This window comes from Dromaius novaehollandiae, chromosome 1 (assembly GCF_036370855.1).
Source record: "Dromaius novaehollandiae isolate bDroNov1 chromosome 1, bDroNov1.hap1, whole genome shotgun sequence".
NCBI lineage: Eukaryota > Metazoa > Chordata > Aves > Casuariiformes > Dromaiidae > Dromaius > Dromaius novaehollandiae.
The window spans coordinates 145,563,040-145,584,076 of record NC_088098.1 but is presented as its reverse complement, the minus strand read 5'-3'; the positions used below and the strand labels follow the sequence as shown (position 1 = coordinate 145,584,076).

At 38.3% G+C, this 21,037-nt stretch overlaps 1 protein-coding gene across 12 annotated transcripts in view; it reads left to right on the top strand.

The window, feature by feature from the left end:
* Nucleotides 1-21,037, top strand: part of JADE3 (jade family PHD finger 3) — a 68,552-nt gene that overhangs the window by 2,379 nt on the left and 45,136 nt on the right. For 4 of the 12 annotated variants that reach the window (XM_064501507.1, XM_064501482.1, XM_026108985.2 and 1 more), the window contains exon 2: nucleotides 16,133-16,183. The exons of 6 other annotated variants lie outside the window; for them this stretch is intronic. Coding sequence is in view for 1 of the 6 variants with exons in the window: in XM_064501476.1 (XP_064357546.1) it covers nucleotides 20,109-20,166 (58 nt within the window). In the remaining 5 variants the exon portion in view is untranslated. Of the gene's footprint in view, nucleotides 1-10,090; nucleotides 10,273-16,132; nucleotides 16,184-19,984; nucleotides 20,167-21,037 lie in introns of those variants that run through there. 2 more of the 12 variants (XM_064501498.1, XM_064501476.1) reach the window with 2 other exon arrangements.

Genomic DNA, 21,037 nt, shown 5'->3' with positions numbered 1-21,037 from the left:
GTTACAGAACAGGTGCTCCCATCTGCCCCCAGCAGCAAAAAATCCCCTGAGTTGGGTCAGTTAGCACAACTGTGGGGGGGGGTTTATTTTCTTTTTTGTTTTTTTGGGGGGGGTTTATTTTATAAGTAGCAGATACCTGCAAGGATTTGCTAAAGAGCTGAGGCAGGAACATACGCAGTGGCATGTATTGGCAAGGACACATGTTCATTTGGGATCTCGTTAAAATCATTAAAGTCCTTTGTGAATGTAAGAGTCTGGGTTATAGCATCTCAGTGTAATATATTAGGATAATCCCAACTTTTCTGTGGTTCTGTGAACTTCTTTTCAGTGATAGAAAACCAGGAAGTTTTCATCTTGGGTTTTTTGGGATACCTGAGATTGTTACGTGGTTTTTGTTTTGTTTTTTAAAATACACATAGTTTTGGTAGAGCTGAATGGTTCTCTTTTTGCAAACTATACAAAGGCTGTTTTTGAGTATTTTTACGTGTATTTTGTGTATATATGTACATACACACAGGCACAGAAGTACGTAGTTACTCTACTAGCTACCGCGTGCCGAATGCTGTAGAGCTTTTATCCCAAAGAGCTTGCTACAGCTAGTACGTGGGCTTCGTTGAGTAGTGACTTGAATTCTTGGTTGGCACGAAAGCAGGTGTCCAAGGCTGTTGTGATACCTGCTGGATTTGTAAGACGTTCTGGTGAGAACCAAAGTTAAACCCTGTACAAGCTGCCTTGAGTCTGAGTTCTGAATTTAGATCTCTGAGATGTTCCCCGTGGTCTGCTTACGTAGCTTATTTCAGTCTTCGAAATATGTTTTGAAGCATCGTGCTCCAGAGGGTTAAGGAGTATGGTATAGCGTCTTTGTACTTTTTCTGTTAGTGAAGTGAAACCGGGTCTATCTTTAGAATGGGAATGTGTACACATTTTTGTAGTGTGTCTTTTATGATCCATAGATAAAAAGGTTATATTAACATCTGTTTCTGTTTAACCTGTGGTGTGTCTTTCTACTTTAATCCTTAGAAGCTGGTACATGGTTTGTGGAGCTGTTACCTAAATAGGTTTAATAGTATAATGTGTTATGTCTGCTCTTCAGAAAATACAGGCCAGCTTCCTAATTAAGAATATTATGTTCAACTGAAATGTGGATACCTTATTAAGCATGGATATCATTCTTCTGATTGTTTTTATGATCAAAAACTTCTTATTTTATCTAGATCAGTGGTATCATTGTGCTTTTTTTGGTTGGTTTGCACTGTATCTTGGTTCAAGGCTTAATTCTTTCCTCGTAGACAGAAGTTGACTTAGCCAAAACTTGCCGTTTGATCATGTAAGTTTAACCTCTCCCTATCCCCACAATTTTGAGGGGAGCTACGGATAGGGGAATTCAATGGCTTTGCAATTTCCAGAAAGAGATAATACCCCTTAAATTCTATGGTGTTTTTCTTTGTTTTCTCAAGATTTGGAGTGCCTACAACACTTCAGGTTTCATGTAATTGGAGACATAAATGCAATTTTGTCATGCTTTACTTAAAATGGAAACTAACAAGTTAATAATAGCTCTTACCAGGGGTATTTATGTAATGGAAGCCAACAGATGTTACTTGCATCTTCAAAAGCTGATGTAGAAAATGTTATGTCAGACCCCTGGCAGATTTTGTGTTGGTGGAGGATGGGTCAGGTAGGAGCTGGAGATTCTTGAGAGCTGTAGGACTTGCTGGCGATTCTGAAAAGTGACATAGTTATGTAATATTTTGCATTTTAGCACACAGATAACTTTAACTTAATGTTGTCCTTTAGAAAAAAAGGAGGAGGGGGGAGGAGGGATTTCTGGATTTCTTTCATATTTATCCATGTTAGATGATCAGTGACACTATCACTTTAAAATGGCTGTGCTTTACAGTGTGTTTTCTGGCCACAATTCTGCATTTGTTGTCCAGAATGCCAAAGCAGCATGCTTATAAATATTGTTTTTACTGATGCTTCAAATTATTGCACCTGTAAGATACGTTTGGCAAAAAAAAGTCTGAGAAGTGTATTGTGACAGCCCAGGTATTGACATTGTATGGGGAGAGGTCAGACTTGCGCATTGTACTCTTTGCCTTCCCATGTCTGTATAATTACTAACCAACTCCTTGTTTCCCTGGGCTGTTGGCTCTTTCATGTTTGTTTGCTTTTAAGCCACCCTTCTTTAGACAGCATCTGAACTTACAGCATTTAAGATCTTATTTCAGTGTGTAGGAGACTAACAATTTGGGGATTGGAACAGTATTGGGACATGTGATCTTTGGTCTAATGAAAGGTTCTGCATTTGCAGAGCTGTAATATAAGGTTTACTTTGATTTAAAAAAATTGAGCTGTTTACATGGCTGTAGAGCTTGAACAGGCAGTTAGGTTGTCCTGTTAAGAGAAGCAGGAGAAGGTGGGAGGATAAGCTCATGATTGCTGGTGTTATTTATTATAACTTTCTCCTGGATTAAATACTGATATACTTGCCATAGCTTGTTAAACTCTGGAAAACTTTGGAGTGCCTTCATTCTTTAAAGAACACTTGTTGCAGCATTACATAACAGAGCTGTATTTCTTGCTTATTGAATTGAAGGTTGAACAGACCATGTCATGTTGTTAATGCCTCTTTATGTTTTAATTAGAGCTATAGGGAGATGCTAATAAAACAGGTTTAGGTACATGCCAGACAGGTTGATAAAATAAATATGCTTGTCACACAGTCTTGAGGGAACTGTGTATTGTTAGGGCTACTCTATTGGCCAGATATTTTTCTTTTTTTCTTTTCCACAGTAAAAAATCTCGTTCTGAGGATCTGTCATATTTATTTCAGGCTCTTGACTCTGTGGTAGCCTTTGCTGGTGAAAGGCTCAGACTCTTGCTGACATCCTAGAGAGCAATTTTATTTGTGTGCAAGTGGTCTGAGGCACAGCAAGTCCAACAGCATCCATAAGTCAGTGGTATATGGTGGATAGACACTGTGAAGGTCTAGGAGAATCCAAAAGGAGCAGGGGTACTCTTAGCACAATGTCCAAAACAAAAGAATCCAACAGAAGCGTTTACTACAAATAATTAATTTTGTATGACTGCGTTGCAAAGTGTTTTCCAAGTTGTGTGCTAAGTTTACACTAGTTCTAGTTTTGGAATATCCTGGTTGGTGAATTATCAAGTAGTGGAAGGAAAACTTCTGTATGGGACATGCTTGTGAATTCATAACTTCTCAGTTTTGTTATATGGTTCATCATGTGATATTGAATGACTGAAATTCTTTAAATAGGCACATAAGAAGTGACATATCTGCTACAAATTTTAGACAAAAGTTTTTTTGCAAATGTAAAAACACTGTACGGCAGTGTTAAGTAGCTGTGGTAACATGGATGTTTGTAAGCACTTGAAAATCAGAACCAGCTAAACTCAGAGCTTTCATTCATACTAATTTAAAAATGTGATTTTTTTATTTTTAATTTTTTTTCCTGTACTAAATATTTAAATCTTCTCTGTGTATCATGTGTAGCAGAATAGCCTGGCAATATTTTACCTTTCTACTGGCTCATGAAAATTCTTAGATCTTGAGCTACTGCATGCATAATGGTAATGTATAGAAGTGTGTATTCTGACAAGAGAGGAAAAAGAAAGTGTCCCTAGTGGGATTACTTGTGGTTTTTAATTCTCTTTATTGTTCTGCTTTTAACTGCTTGTATCTCTTCAATATCCTTCTAGTGTTGATCTGCAGGCTTTGATATCGAAGTGGCTGTAGACGGCTCATCATTTGAAACAGTGCCATATCCCACACAGGTTTGGGCTTTAATGAACAAAAAATCCTCTCATGCAGCTGAAGTAGGCAGTACATGAGTGAGTTATGAAAATGCACAAGAAAATGGTAGACTCAGCAATTACGTTGTGAGGAGGAGCCTCAGCAGAAAGACAGATAGGGGTAATCTCTCTCCCACTTTTGCTAGTACTTGCAATGGAAGAGGAGTAGCAAATTTGTACTCCTGCTCTTGTGCATATGAGTTCTTTTCACTGCAGATGATTGACTGAAATGAAGTAGTGGTAACAGGTGATTATTCTTGAGTGAAATATAAACCTTGTAAAATGTTTTATAGGAAGGAGCAGAAATGCTTATTTCAAGCATTGAAAATAATTTTCTGCTTTTCTCCAGAATACGGGCCACTGAATTTGGTATAACAACTGAACGAATACTATCAAAACATAGCAACACTGATGGCCAGTGTTAACCCTCTTTGGGGGAGGTCCTAGCAGCTCTTCAACATCCAGTTTAGTTTGAGAGCAGTTGTGTTCACTAGAAAAAAATCAAATTGACTGTCATTTAAGCAACTGAAAGTCAGATACTTAAACTTGATAATGAAGTTGCAGTCTTTCTTATGTTAACAACATAATCATTTCCAGCGTAGCATGAAATGAGCGATCTTAAGAAGCAAGTGAAGCATTTTGCCTGACAAATTTGAACTTGCAGTCCCACAACAGAATGTGCTAAGAGTGAGGGAGGAACTAAAAGGTTTATGTTAATACATGGTGCTTATTTATGAGCAGCAATATTATAATGGCTACTGGCATTCCTGTGAAGAAATATTCATTCCTGCTTAATGTCATTGATTCTTCTACGGAAATTATTTTTGCAAAATATTTTGTCCGCATTGCAGAAACTAATTTTCTGTGCTTTCTTTGGTTAGTGCATCTTCATTTTTTCAGGCAAATAGGGCTTTTTTTTTTAATGGTGAAATAATTCCAAATTTCTGATATAAATAACAAACTGTTTTTTGCAACTGGTGTACATCAGACTCAAGTCTGGGCGTTATTTCTGAGGGGTTTTTTTGTTTGTTTTAAGGTCTCATACTATAGTTTCCCAGTGACGTTTTTGGACACCTCTGAAAGTTTTCCTTTATTCAGGTATTGTACAGGTGTTTAAGTATGTTGAAGTTGACAGTGAGCATGGTATTTTTGATCAAAATACAGGTTTTTTTATATAGCTAGAGTACAAAGAGAGTTTACTTACAGTAGAGATTGAGATTTGCTAGTGACCAGCAGATTACACCTATGGATGCTTCCATAGTTTTGATGGAGATCTGATTTGTTGTAATCAGACAGCTATACAGAGATGAAATAACTGCTCAGATGAACTGTGGAACAACTGTTGCCAATAGAAGGACTCTGGGCTAAGTCAACAGAAGAGTAAGAGATTAAAACATGGTTTATATAGCTGATCCTTAGTGTATTCTGTCTGTATTCTGTTGCTTAAAACTGAATATATATAATACTTTCCTAAAGCTGACGTGTGTATGGTGTCTTCATTCTTCTTCATGTAGAAATGTCAGGAAACTGTAAAGGTGGAACATTTGAATTCAAAGTTATTAGAAAGTTTGCATTCCTGACAGCTCAGTATCAGTCAGAACGCCTTCACTCCCATTACTTGGATTAATCTGGCTTAAATTCTGTCTGAGATCCTTTGTTCAGTGTCTTCTGCTTAGTTGTTCTACATTTTCAGAAGCCTCTCTATGTAACAGCAAACAGGGAAAGAGATATGCATGAATTTAGACTGGTAGAATCTAATAGCTTTTGCAGATGCCATTTCACTCTTTTTAGTATTATTGAAATAGATGTTTTCTGCATGTTTGCTTCCGCATGCCTGAATTCAAGTGGACTGTTGGAAATGTAGAGCTATGAATGGGATTAGAGTTTAAAAAAAAAAAGTCAAAAGTAAATTAAAAAGGAAAAGAAAAAAAGCCTCAAAGTGTATGCAACTTGAATTTGATTTATACCACCTACTCACCTCTTCAAAAACATTAAAGACATGGCTGGGATTCTCTCATTAAATGTACATACCCTCTCTTGTCTTTGCCTTGACTTCTCAAACTTCTTCCTTGTTATGGTAGAAAACATCATTTCTGGTGAGTGTCTTAACAGTCTTCTTGGGACCATGTAAATCAGATGGGTGAAATTAAATTTTTCCTTCCGTACCAAATTCCAGATGGTATGGATCTCCGGGTTGTTTGCAGTCCATCTGAAAATATTTTGGCAAACCTTTTGGAGTTTTTTTGAACTATGTTTGCGTAGGTTTGCTAGGTCTGATAAAGGTGTTTTCCCCTATGCGTGTTTTGCACGAGGTGATATTTTTTGACTGGTCCATCTGTGTGTGTGTATATAAAAGCATCATCCACTGAAAAATCAAGTTGTGTTTTTTAATATTCATAGGAATTTAAAGCATATATGATATAAAACTTTTTTTTCAGTGAACGTTTGTATTAATGTAATGTATATTCTGTTTGTATTTCTCAGAAATGTCTTATGCACTGTTACACATGTGCCTATGCAAGTTCTGTTTGGTTAAGTTAGCTGAATCTGTGTGTTTGGATTCACTCTTATGTGTTGGTATGTGTTTCACTTTGTGCAGAAAATAATTCAACAGTGGGAAAAAAACTTACTTTCATGAATTGAGAGGAACTGCTGGAAAAACAAGAGCTTGGCAAAGCATTGGCTTAGTTGAGTAACTTCCAAAACTCTCCAGAGTAACTTCAGGGGCACTTGTTCTCAAAGCTTTTACCAAATTTTCTAGCCCTACAGTAATATTTTTGCTAAAATACTGTGTTCTTTCTTCCTTGAAATCATTTTGGAGAGTCTATGTTAAGTTCATTCTGTCAAAGAAACCTGCTTTTCTAACTGTTTGAAAGAGTTGCACTGGTGTAACTACATTACGATGATCAGACTGGTCGTATACATTTCATTTGGAAGAAGTAGCCTTGGTGTCAGCCCTTGCAAAAAGGATTGTAGAAATTGAGCTTGATTTTTCTCTTACTATGGCTAAAGCAGCCTGATAATCCATGTTTAGATGTATCTTTTAAGTGCTTCTGTCCCGCATTAGGATATTATATAGCACCTGCACCTCTTCATGCTCTCTCACAGGCTTCTAAAGGTTTAATCAGTCAGAATGGTGTGTTTTAACTGTGTGATGGTAATTCTAAAAAGAGAAAAAGCTCAGCTCTGGTGTTGAGTCCTGGAAAACTCCATGGAAATAAAGTCATTATGCACTTTAAAAAAAAAAAAAAAAAAAAAAAAGTAAGTTTGCTCCCTGAGAGTCTTAAGTCACTTCTGCTTTTACCTGAAGCATGAAAATCAATTTTTACTCTCTCTATTTCCATGGCATGGTATTTTTTTTTCCCCCGTTGGGTCACTTGTGGAATTTGGTGGGTATTGCATAGATGATGTTGTTCCTGTTTTGTGCCTGAAGTGCACAGATACCTCTGGATTCTGAGGGGCAGTGTCACGTGTTGTCATTCTCAGAACTGGTGCAGGTGCTTCTCTGTGAACTTGGTTTGAAGTATCCCAGTATTTCTAGTTTAACCCTTTCTAAACAATAGCAAAAGCATTGTCTCTGTTACGGTGACAGCTTCAGGAAGCAGAAATCTTAAGTTTAATAATAAAATACAAGAAATCCTAAAGATCTCTGCCCTGTTAGACAGTTTTATTAAAGGTTAAATTTTTCCTTTTGAAAGTAAGCTTTCCTGGCAGAGGATGCTTAAAAGAGCAGTTCTTTTACATTATAACTTAATCTTGCATCCTCCCCCCCGAATGCACCTGAATCAGGAAATTGTGAGAAGAAATAAAATCACTTGCATCTCTTAGGAGTTCTGCTAACAAGTTCATCAGATGAATATCTTTGCTAATTCCTGGCTCTGTTTTGGCATTGACTTTAATTCCTTTTGACTACACTGAGGCCAAAATTTCCCTGCTTGTTTCTCAGAACTTCTCATTTGTTTTGTCTGAGTGAGCAGGAATGGCTTTGAAAAAAGATGAATTAGTTGACACAGGTTTCTCTTTCATAGCAGTAAAAAAGCCCTCTTTGACAATTTAAGATCATCTTCAAGGCAGAATTCATTTTTGGTTGTTGCTGTGGAATTTGCAGCCACAAAGGATGAAGTTGATCATCTCATTTACTGTGCTTTCTTGTTCAGTGCTTCATTAATTGTCCTCTTGATTGTGCTCCAACCCTTGTTTTTGATGTCAAAGTGCAAAGTTTGGGTGCTGTATTTATTTATTTATGAGGTTTCTTTGTAGTGGGAGGCAGTCATTTGAGTGCTAGTGTGATGATTAGATTTCCAGCCAAGAGAGAACAGGGAGCCTTTCCTTATGAAGTCTCAAAAATACTGACGTCCCAAGTTTGATGGTGTTGGAAGTACTCTAAATCTCTGTGATGAGCAAGTGAAGTTAACAGTCTGTTACTTTTTTCTTACTCTTTTTTTCCCTGGGAACTGTTTATTATTCAGTTAAGTACTGACTAAAGTTTCTGATATGAAATGAGCCGTTCATGACAGTGATTTTTCAGTGAACTGAGATGCCATTGAGACCAGGAAGGAGAAAAAATTTTGGAGGAATCTAATGCATTAAATTGATCAAATCAAGGTAAGTAGCTCATTGGAATAACCATAAAAATAAAATGCAGCAGTTCTGAAGCATCTGATGCTGACAGCTTTCTTGTACTTTGTCTTCTCTTGAAATCTTGTCTTCTGTAGTCTGTATGTACCAGTCAGTGCATTATACAGTGGTGAGCACCCACAATCCAGAAATGGATGCATGATCTTTGCTTGACCACTGTCATGCAGCTGTGACTGGTATCAAGCTTTTTATGGACACTGTTGCTTTTATATTGTAATCTAGAAATAAATTATTCTTAATCCCCCCTCCCTTTTTTTAACTAGATAATATCCTGCAGTTACTTTTCTCCTATCTGCATTGACCACAAGAGGAACAGGGGCTCAGCATGACCACTCGTTTTGTAAACCTGTGGTAACTGAAGGCACTAGCCCTGCCTGACACTACCCAGCAATTTGTGACCATCCTGTGAATAGCTGGTTGAAGTTAAGCAGCATGAAATAGATTAGAAAATGCTTGCACAGACCATTCTTCCAGCAGAGAGGTGGGGATGGCCACAGATGCTCATGTACTCCATGCATGCAGCAACAGCAGGATCCAACAAAGGAAAAGGGGTTGGGGTTTGGTAGCTGGAATTTGAAGGGAGGAGTTTGGGGTTGAGGGTAGAGATGAAGAGCTGAATCTCAGTGGGTGGGAGGACAGCTAGGAAAATGAGCTGTAAAATAAGGGACTGCCTGTGGAAGGGCAGTAACTGCTGATGCCTTAAGTGGTCCTGAATTGGATGTGTGAAGAGTGAGTGTGTGTGTGAGAAAGGTGGAGGGAGGAGAGGGAAGAAGGGTGCAAGCATGGATCTGAATTCCCAGAGGCATCTGTTTACAGGGCTACACACCATCTTTTGATGTTCCAGAGCGAGAGATCTGACTTGGAGGCACTGAAGTGCACAGTTTGGTATTACCTCAGTCCTAGATCTGTCCCTTGGTCTTTTATATTGTCAGTGTTTGGAGGACCCAACAAGAAACAGTGATGCTCCTTTTAGCATTTGTGACTCTTGTGTTTGTTATGGTGTCATGAGACTTTCTTCAGAGCTTATGAGAATGGCATGGCTGTGCCATCACAAACATAACATCTGTTACCATATTTTAGAAGTTCTCACAGTTGCAGAATCATTTTATTTTTTATTTTAAGATCGCCACTAAAGATGTCCATAAATGTGCATAAATACAGTTGCATTAAATAATGGAAATTAGCTATGGGCAAAGATGCTTTTAGGTCATCTAGATTAGTGCTTCTGAAATGTTCACTTGAGCCTTGCTTTGGAAGATAAAATGAAGTAGTACTCCTGTCACTTAGCTTTAGGAAATACATGTAAAACTGTGTCTATTTAGAACAGGATGTGCAAGTTGAATGAGGTGGGTTGACTGTTAACGACTGACTTGCCAGCAAGTGGCTATGGCCAGAAGGAAGGCATGTAGTATTCGCTGTCCTCGAGAACTGAAATGAGTTTTCTAGGGGCTCCAGTTCTTCATAAATAGCCTGTTTTTAATGGTCTGTGGCTCAGATCTGGGTTCACTGGCTCTTTGTTGTAGGTAGCACCAAAATACAGTTGTCACATCTGCCTGTACCCCGTTCCAGTCTTGAATTCAAGAAGTGTTCTGTGAGTTTCCAACACTTTTACCCTGATTTAGTTCTTCTCCTGCAGGCTTCTGCCGTGTGCATTCATGTTTCCTGCCGTGTGCATTCATGTTTCCTGCCGTTCTGCTGCACTTTCTTGTATTGCTGCGTAACCTGCCTCTGGCAATGCACACTTCTCAGAGAGGAGCATCCCATACCAGGCTGAAGCAATACAACTTCTTAAAATTCGATACTGATGTAGATGAACAGGTACTTGTACTTGAGCTGGTGTATGGTAACTGTCCTAGTATCCGTTTGTACACTGTAGCTTCCCTCCATATATGCAAAATAGTTTATCTGTGAGTCTATGGTGGAGGGAGGAGAGGTAAAGGCGGAATAAGCTATTTCAGATTACTTTGCTTTCACCAACACGTATCAGTAATACATGTATACTATGGAGTAGCTGATGCACAGGACTTGCTCCCTCATGGAAACTTGTTTGTATGCTTATGTGCAGTCTTCAGAGCAAACGGGAGAAACAAATGGCTTTGTGCAGTCCTCCTTTTTATGCCTCGGTCCCATTTGTTGTTGCCTTTCCCTCAGGCCAGTTTGAGATACACTGAACTGGAGCATGTTCTTTTGGCAGTGCAGTTACCAGTACTTTTGTCCAGTCTTTGTTTAAATGTTAAGAGCTGCAGCTTCCATTTCTTCCCTTGGGTATACAGACCAATAGTGTCGGGAAGTTTCCTTAATCCTAAACCTAAATTTTTTTTCTTGGATTTATTCCATTACATCTGATCTTTTAGAGATTAATTTCTTTGCTTTGCTAATGTTAATACCTTACCAGTGTATAAAGAATGTAAACAGCTTCATGTGCACCTTAGTTTGGGTGTTAACTTAAAATTTTGTGTATATTTGGGTCCTGTTTAGGTTTTTCCCAGTAAGGCAGTTTTTTTCAGCTGCCAAATCACTTTTTCACATGTATAAATTAATTACATGGTGCAACAAGTAATTTCAAGCAAAGAATAAAAAAAATTGAGTATTTTGCAGAGTGACTGGCACTACTTACACTCCAAATAACTGTTCTGTTGGGTCACCATCTGATGCCTGGGGCACAAGACTCCAGAGTGTTTCATAAAATGGCTTGATGTTACTTGTCTTATGAAACCTCTCATTCTAGGCATCCTGTTACATTGTTTGTCTGAAATGGGGTAAGCCATTGTGGGAAATAGTTTTCCCAGCAAATTCTAATTGGTTGCTGGGAATTGTTTGGTTGCTGGTTATCATTAAAATTAGGTTTGTCATGGCATAAAGGTGTAATGAAATGTATTTGCGATGGTGGAAGGAAGTGAAGATGCTAGAATATTGCAGGCTTTATTACATGCTGCTTGCATCTCTGGCCTCCGTTAAGGAAAGATGGAATATCTTCAGATTTTTAAGATGAAATGTTGTATTTATACTGAATACATTTCATGGTTAAGCCAATGCGAAGAAAGGGTAAAAATCAAAAAACTTATGAATATCCATTGTATATATCACTGTTAGTTACTCATGAAGAATAAGTGCAAGGTCACAGTTCAAAATGAGCAAAAATCCAACCCTGTTTGTTACAAATACTTAGTAAGGAGCTGAGAAGACTTTCTCAAAGCCTAGTGACTTATTTTCTATTTTGAGTCCTCTTGTTAATAGGAAAAATACATTGCCTGGAGGTATCTCTCCAATTACACGCAGTGAATACTATTTTAATATTTGGTTACTTGTTCCTGTTCTGACTTTTCCAGAACTATAAAGGAAGTAGTGCCATTACATCCTTACTTTATATTACAATCTATCTATAATCTTGAAGTCTACTGGCTTTATTTCCCGTGCTGTCTTTGTGGTACTAAATCTTGATCTGCCTTTTGTAAGACATCTGTAGAACATAACTTGTAGTCCTTGAGAAGCTGGCTATGTGTGTTAGGTGTCTGAAACAGTCTAAAAAAAAGCTGGAAATAATAAAATGAGTTTGTACTATCTTTCCCTTATAAGTAGTTGCTGTATCTGTGGGATTATTTATTTTGAATGAGACATGAAGCATCACAAGACCAGCTTTCTGATACGCAGTCTTGAAAGTTGTTTGTGAGGTGGGAATTGTGGATTAGATGATGAATGACATTATCAGAAGCAAGCTAAGGAAGCATGGACAAGATGAAATTGCTTATAGGAATGTTAGCAGCTGCTTGGAAACCCAAGAGGGTAGTTGCTAATCAGTCTTCAACAAGACAGATGAATTGAGTGGGATTTAACAGTGGTCTCCCCTAGGTCCAGTATTAATATTGCCATTAATAAGTTGGATGAAGGAATAATGACTGTGCTTATTAAATTTCTGGATAAAACTGTGTGGAGCTGTGTGTCTCTCTGAGAAGAGGCTTTGAATTTATAGTTATCTTGACAAACTGCAGAAATAGTCTGGAAGAAATTGGGTGTGGTTTAGTAGGAGCTAACGGGAAGTCTGGCACCACGAGGTAGGAGCACTCAGCTGCACGTCTACAGGGTGAGAGTGACTGGCAAAACAGCAAGTCTTCTACAGAAAAGGTTGTGTGAGTGGTAATAGGTCACAGGTACAACATGAGTCAACAGGATCATATTGTTGCAAAGAGCATAGTAGTGTGCATAAATAAAATTATTATTATTCTCTAACTCATGTAACAGGGAAAGAACAATTTTTTTTAACAAGAAAAGAATATTTTCTGTGTAGGAAGGGTTTCAGTTGGAATATTTTGCCCACATGTGGACATCCCAAACCCGTGTTGTTTTTTGGACCAGTGTTAGGGAGTATAAGCGGGGTGCAACTAGAAGAAGCAGACATGTAGAAAACATGGCCTATGAGGAGAGGCTGAAAGAGAGAATATATTTAGCCTGAAGAAAAGGCTGAGACCTACTAGCAAAAGTGTTAAGAGTAGTGTTCAAACATGCTGTTAACTCTGTAAAGAGGAAAGGAATGATGTCTTCAGAGCCCAGTGCAGATCAGCGAACTAGTGAAGGGCTTCAGCAGTGTCAAGAGAGATGTTCACATTAAGCACTGGGAAAAGCTTTCTGGCAGTAAGGATAGCACGGGACGGAAGTGGGCTGCCTGGAGAGGCTCTGGAGTCCCTGTGAAGTGCAGTCTGAACAGGCATTTTGGGAATGGCACAGACTGGTCCTGTGTTGGTGTCCTTGCCCAACAGCCTGGGAGAGCTTTCTTCTGTCACAGTCATCTTTTTTGAAAATGGCACTGCAGTGCCTGGTATGGTTAAGGAAGGAAGCACAAGATGTGGTTTTCAAAGAGTGCAATTTTTGTTTTGGAGGCCATTGGTAAGTATTATGGTAAATTACAGAAGGAGTTACAATATAACAGTAGTGATAACTCCAGAAGTAGGTCTTTGTTCCAAACAGCTTTCTGTTGTTAAAAATTGTATTTTAAGAAATAAATCTTACTGACACTTTCCCCTGTTGATGCTTAGTTTCAAGGCAGTATTTATGAAAAGCTGTTGTGCATTTCTAAGTTTTCCCGTCTGTGTCTACCTTTTCTTTAGTTTCTGTAAATTTTTTTTCTGTGCTCTCTTTTCTGTTCCTCCGTGTTGCTGTTTCTGTCGCTGCCCGGTTGCTTTTTCAGATGTGCCGAGGGAGTAGAAATCCAGAGCCGACTGGTACAGTGTGTGCGGAGGGGATGATATTTCTCTCCTGCGTATTCTTTCTCCCCAGCAATTTCCCTCCTCTGAATTTGCTACTGATGGGGAGGTGGGTGGGTTGGCACCCTTCTGTCCTGGGGAGCGTTCTGGTTTTTACGTAATGGAGAAGAGCCCCCTACTCGTTAATCAAAGATGATTTAGTTTACTGGTTTTGAATCAGTGTGTTAGGAGTGCTTACCTAAGAGAGGAGGGAAGTGGTGGTATCTCCCATGCTACGTAACGATTAGGGAAAGAGAAAAAGATTTGTAGTTGAACCTTTTGGTATTTCAGAGTTCATCCTGGCATTTAACTGAGTGAACAAATGTGTTTTTAATGAAGAGTTCAAAAATATATTAGTTTTGTGGTTCAGCTGTGAGGCAAAAGCTGTGGTTTTGTTCACACTTAGAAGCTGTAAGCTGTGTTGCATTTTAATGATGCCGTTTGAGTTGCTGTTGCCAGGCCTTTGCTTGCATTTCTGTGGAAAACTTACATTAAAGAGGTTTAATGGGGACATTGAAGAATTATACTATAATGAAACATTGCATAAGAATTACTTATTCAAAGTCACATTTGAAAAATTGATCTGGACATTTATTAATTTTTGTTTTGTCTCCCAGTGCCCGCCCTCCCTCCCTCCCGCAGTGTATTTTGTGGGTGAGGCTTTCAGTATTTGTTAGCTGGAGGGTAGAGGCCACACTGATATTAGGGTTTTGCTGCAGAGCAGTAGTGTGCTTTTGAAGTGAGTCCCTCCAGTCACCCCCACTTACTGTGTGTTGGCTCAGTTTGCAGTGTTTTTGCTGCATGCAAGCCGGATTCCTTTTGATGGAAACTGGAGGCTCCACTCGAAGTTTTTGCCAAATGCACTTTATCTCCTGGTGATAGGCCTTTTTGGATAGCTTCAAACCATGTGTGTGGTGGGGGCTGATTGTATCTGTTTATCTGAAGTAAAAATCCGACCCACGTATCATGATTCAGCGACCTTGGCACTGTTTCTGCTTTGATGTACGGATCTTCTCGCATTGCTCACAATTAATTGCTTAACACAGATATAGCCAGAGACTGCCAGAGAGCTGGTAAAAGGGAACTGAGATGATTTAAAAAAAAAAAAACCAACCCCTAAATCAAAGAAAAGGAACATAGCTAAAACTTGAAAATTGTGTCAGGTTGAAATACAGGAGCTATAATGTATGCTACATATTTTCTACAGATTATAAGGCAGTGTTTTCCTCTGATGCCATGGACCAAGTTGAGCAACAATAGTTCTTAAGTAATAAGATCTCTGCCACTCCTTAGTAGATGGGTGGTGGTATGCTTTTTCTGTACTGCAGGAGGGTGGGGAAACAAAAAGGTTACAGCATGGCGCTGACACTTTGGCCAGAAGCTGTCTTATTTCAGTTAGAAAGACATTGCCATTTTTCCCACTCCCGCTTTTTATTCTTTTAGCAGTATACGTAGTTCCTGTTTTTTACTTGAATTTCTGCTCTCTAATACTTTGCTTCTGAGCTTGCAATGCTGCTGGTTTTGTTACTTTTTTACTTTATTTTATTTTTGTACTCTAAGGCATGACTTGGAGTGACTGCCAGGGCAGACCTTGATATAACTGCTGACATCTCCAAGAAGCATTGTTACAAATCTCCTGGGTGTAACAACTTTAATGTTTTTGTCATGTCCATTACAATAGGACACAAAACATACATGTGCATAACACTGCAAGAGGGGCATGTGGGCAGTTAGTGGAGGAAAAAATTCCTTCTATTCCCCCACTTCATATTGTTCAAGGGTAGCTGCTAGATTAAAAAGAGCAAGTAAGCAAAATCCCTGCCAAGGAAGCTGAGCTATCCAGGATTGTCAGGGAGAAGTCTAAAGGAATGTTTTGAGGAATTAAGGCAGGAGCTACATGGAGCTTTCTTTCTATACTTATTTTTGGTTTGCCTTTGTATGGATTTATAAGCATACTCAGTTCCTAAAAGATACTGTAGAAGAAAGCAAGTTTCAGTGGGTTTGAACATGTCAACTCCTTAAATCAGCTGTATAAACTTGCAGTTATCTAGAAGTTTGGTTTCGTATTCCCAAAACAGGGTAGAGAATGTTCCCATACAAATTTTGTTCTGTCGATATTGCTAAAGTTGGTTCCTACTCATGTTAACATTAAGAGTACAGCAAAGTTGCTTTTAAGATTATTCATATGAATTTAAATTGTAGTAGTTTGTGTATTCATATTGTAATGGGTATGTACAATTGACACATTTCATTTTTCTATATATTAAATGTGAATTACAGAGTCTAAGGTTTTAATTTATATTATAGATTTATAATTTTCTTTGGAAAATTGTAATAAAAATATACCCTTCACTTACTTGCCAAAAAATAAATTGCAGCTCAAATGTGAAATGCCTGATGTCATTCCTACTACCTAAATAGCACTCCTTTCATTTTTTTAGGAGCTTGATGTCATCAGCTGAAGCGAAAACATCTACCTCATGACCTGGCATGTAAGTGAAGGAGGAACTGATATTAAAAAAAAAAAAAAAAAAAGTGTGTGTTGGTGTTTACAATGTGTAGATTGAACCTGTATACCCTCAACATTCAGGTATCACCTTTTTAAATGAAAGCTTTGTGTATTTTAAAGGAGAGGAAGTCTTAAAAGAAGCTGTTAACAATGAGATTCCAGCAGAAGTGGTTATAGTAATTTCATTTACAGTTTGTCTTGATCTATTCTGTAATGCTTGGATGTTGTAGGCTTAGAGGAACTAATTTTATTTATCACAGCATTTACATGTGCTGCTTCTACTACTTCTTATTCAGTGCTTTTATTTGTGGATATAGATTTTGATGCGATGAATAAATATTGTAAACTGTGATACGCTTACTAAAATCAAGAACTTCAATTGTGCACAAGGTTTAGATTCTTTCATGTGTTCAGATACTTTGCAGCAAACTTCCTGCAATTTTCTGATGCTTCAAAAATTTTTTCCCCCTTAAGTAAGCAAAAATATTTCTATCTTCTGCCAGGCATTTTCAGATTTTTTTTTTTTTTTTTTTTTTTGCTTGCCTGCTCTCTGCCTTTCTTTTATGTGGCTTAAAGGATTAAAGTGCAGTCATTGCTTTGAGGGGCTGAAGTCAGCAGTGAGCTGGGTATTCCTAATTAGTGCCAACACCTGTACCTCATTATGGAGCCTTGTTCAAGCTGTCCAGTGAACCGAGGTGGCTGGTCTCTGTTTCATGTCTCTAATGTGATTATAAACCCCTCTCCTGATGCAGGTTATACTACCTATTCTACTTTTGGACTGATGTGGAAAGTGAAGCTAAGCTGAGCCATTTGGCTGACTACCAAAGATTATAAGGAGTGGCAAAGAGAAGGGATGTAGTCAACTCATTTTCAGGATTTTTAGTTCAAAGTTTGCTTCTGCTTTGACCATTAGAAAAAAAAAGTGTTGTTCCTGGTTTTTAATGTCTGATTTTTAGAGATCAGTTCTACAGATTGCAGCTGGGCTCTGACCATCTGAGTTCAGTTGCTATTGTATATCATCCCACGACTTTCCACAAATGAAGCTTTAGCCTTGACTACTCTTGTACCTTCCCTTCGTCTTCATGGGGATAAAACTTAGCAATTATTTTGATACACAAAAATGGATAGCCTCAGTCTCTCTCCTCTTAACTGATTCTGTGCTGTTAGCAAGACTAAAATATAATGTGTTTTGTCATTGCAGTTAGAAAAATGTAACTGAGTTTAAACATTTGTTTGTAAAGCCCAAACACAACAGTGGTCAGTCTAATTAGAGACATGAATTTTATTAGTCAAATTTTTTGAGGTCCTATTTTCCAAGTAGTTTAAGTAGGCTTTTAAGAGTTTAGCTTACTAATTACTGAATTCAGACATTCAGCAGCATAGTAGTGGCAGTAGGTTTGGGTTATTTCTCTGTGGATAAGGTGAGAGACAAAATAACTTTAAGATGTGTATTGTAGAAAGGTTTCAGATAATAAATGTGTAAGAAATCACAGGAGAACACCATGCTATCCACATCTAGTAAAATGGAAATCCCATTCCATGAGGAAATGAAAGTATTGAGGATTCTTACACTTCAGATATAGAATCGCAAATGTAATTACTGAAAGCTCCACTAAGTTAAATCTCTGCAGAGTAATAACCTTGGAGTAAAATAAGGAGGAATAAGTAACGGGCATAAACTTTTGAATGTTTTTCTGTATTTAGTATTTGCTTACTAATGTGCCAATTAAAAAAATGTCATATTGGTCAAATTCAGGAATGCTATAATTAAGGCTTTGTAAAAGCGCTAACTACCAAGCTGTTATATTTTCTGAATTTGGAAACTTTGAAAGATTGAACCTTGAGAAATTCTCACAGCCTATTTGTTTCGTTTTTTTTTTTTTTTTTTAAGTCTGCTTAGCTTAAAGTTGATCCAGCTATTCTTAATTCTTTGCAGCACATTCTTTGTAGTGTTCTCTTATGCCTTGTGGAAGCTTGACTGAAACACCTGAAAAAGACTTAAAACCCTTGTTTGCAACTGTGCGTGTAGGCATAAAAGTAGATATTCATGTTAGATGCTGATATGACTATAGGAGGTGGGAACAGACATTGATAGGTGTGTCTCCGCTTCTTTGCAGCTGATTTAAAAAAAAAAAATGACAAGAAATGAGGGATAAGCATACTCATTTTACTATCTACTGTGGCTGTGTAGACCAGCTGTTTGATCTCTAGTCTGCAGAGTTAGTTCAGGTTGGGAACTGGCATGTTATATTTAAGCACAACTGGTTTTGTATTTGAACTAAAAATAAAGAAATGAGAATCCAGTGGACAGAGGTGACTTCTGATGAGTAAGTCTGGTTTCCTATGAGCTTGCTTAGTGAATTAGAGCAATTATTGTCTCTGATAATGATCAACAGTGGACACCTAGGGAAAGCAAGCATTACAAAGCCAGTGTACACTCTGTTTCCCATAAATTTTTGACCTTGGGATTCCTGCGTGGAAGATTGACTGATCCTCCATTTGCTTAGTTTTCTTCAGTCTATGTGCTTTTGAACCCCTGCAGCATCCCGTAGCAGTGAGTTTCTCTAATTTTGTGCAAATTAATTTTTTCTTTTAATGACTTTCCTTTGTTTCATAACTTTGTGTGTCTCTAGGTTTTTGGGCGATGAGACACAATGAGTGGTCTCTTCACCATGTTCACCTCTCTGTACGACTTATAGTAGATCTCTTGCATTCTGCATCCTCTCTTCCCAGCTGGATAATCTCAGTCTGTTTAACCTCTCATTCTAAAGATATGAAATGCTCCTGATATAACTACAGCTGTATAGGTTCATATTCTATTATTTCTACAATACCTTTTCCTCCAGTAGTACCAGAGGGGGGAGAAGACACTCTCTTGCTCTAAGCAAAAGTGAACGATCTACTGATGTTGCTCATCCATAAAGCTTTTTCCTTGTGGCTCAGTGGGCATAGAAAATGCAAGTAGACAAGCTTTTATCACTGCTTTTCATCACTGCTCTGGGCCTTGCTAGAAGAATATCTTTTGTATCAACGTGCAGTGATCTGTTGCGTTCTCCCCATAAAACAGCCTCTGCTACATCTGGTTTGGGAATGCTTAAGGACCCCATTTTTACAGGCATTCAGTTAATGTGTTTACTTTCATCTACTTGAGACCTTTTAAAAAGTGTCCCTCATGCTGTGGTGTGGCTGTGCATGTATTAACCCGGAGCCATTATTAGTGTTGGCGCAAGCAGCTGCGTTCAGCCTTCCTATCAGGGCATGACGGAAGGGAACTGCCCATGCCTGAGCTGCTTGTGGACTGTAACTTTGACACACATAACCAGACAACTTTGCCTAGCTGGGGGCAGCAGGGAGACAGATGATGGAAGAGGCATCTTGGAAGACTTTACCCTGCAAAGGCCTGAGTGATGATTCACTTGTGCTTTTTTTCTTTTTTAAATAAGCTGTTTCGCTGCAGGCTGCGCTCTTCCCTGCGGCTGCTCAGAGCAAGAGCCTGCAGAGAAGCAGAGTTCCTTACAGGCTTTAAAAAGCCACCTCAACCAACTGAAATTGCATAAATGAAACGTATTGACTGTGCAGGTTTTGCATTGTGATGTGGAGTCTGAAGTGTAACTCTGCTCTAAATGTGGATCTGCTAGGCTAGATACAAATTCTGGTTTTGTTTTGTTTTGCTTTTCATTTTTGGTTTTCTTCTTCAATTTTACCAATGCATTTTTAGTTGTAACCTCTCATTTTTTCTCCCAGTTTCTCAGCAGAGATCTTATTACTGCTCTTGTTGACATAGAATTCAGGTGCAGCAGCTGCAGCATGTTGTGGGCTCTTACCTATGGAAAAAGATGTGTTGAAACACCTCCCTACATCCATGGCTTGGGCATTTCCATTCATCCCAGTACAGGAGTGGACAGTGGATGAAGGGACCTGCTTTGGAGTCAGATTCAGTATCTCACAACCCTGCAGCTTTGGAAGGTCAGAGGCAATAGTTCTTTATGCTCACAGCATGGAAAGGATAGTGGGTTTTTTGTTTGTTTTAGTTTTACTTTCTAACTCCACCTATCCAAATACCAGTACTGTTTGTGATCCACCCTATGAGGCAGGCGGCACCTTTCCCATGCCAAAAAAAAAAAAAAAAAATTCTCCATCTGCTTGCTCAGCTTTAGCAAAGGTTGAGTAGGACACAATTTCCTCTAAGTGTGATAGAAGGATGGTGGTCTAGTCTTGATCACTTTAATCTCATTAATTTAGTCAATAGGGAAGAAGTGGAGGGAACAGAAATAGAGAAGAGTTAATGGTCATTTCTGATCAGTGTGTCCCTTCATTCAAAAATATGGCCTAAATGTGGCCATTGAATGACAAGTTGAACCTTATGCGGTACTTTGGATCCATCTGCTTGCTGCTCTCTCTCGAGGTTTAGCATTTTTGAAACCTTGAGCAGCAGGTATGATCATCCCTTGGTCCTTGTTGCAGGGCAGTGTTAGTCCCAGTAGGCAAATTTGCTATTTATTTTGTGGTTGCTGCACCTTGTATTATGACACAAAAAATACTTTTTTTCTTTTTTATGTCTACCTAAAAATGGATAAAAATCAATTGATCATGGTGTCTCTTTCAATATGTTGTCTTCCACTTGAATTTGGGTGATTTAAAGAAGCTTAGAATGCTGCTATTTACATTTTTATAAATCTGTTTTAAATCTGTCTGACCTCAGTGTCTTTGTCTTTTATGTTTTGAGCATCTGTCAAAACACCTTGAGACTGTACCACATAACATGAAGTTAGTTGTCTCGCCATTACAATAAATTTAAATGCATTAGTTAATAAGATAAACTTTGTCATCTTTTTTT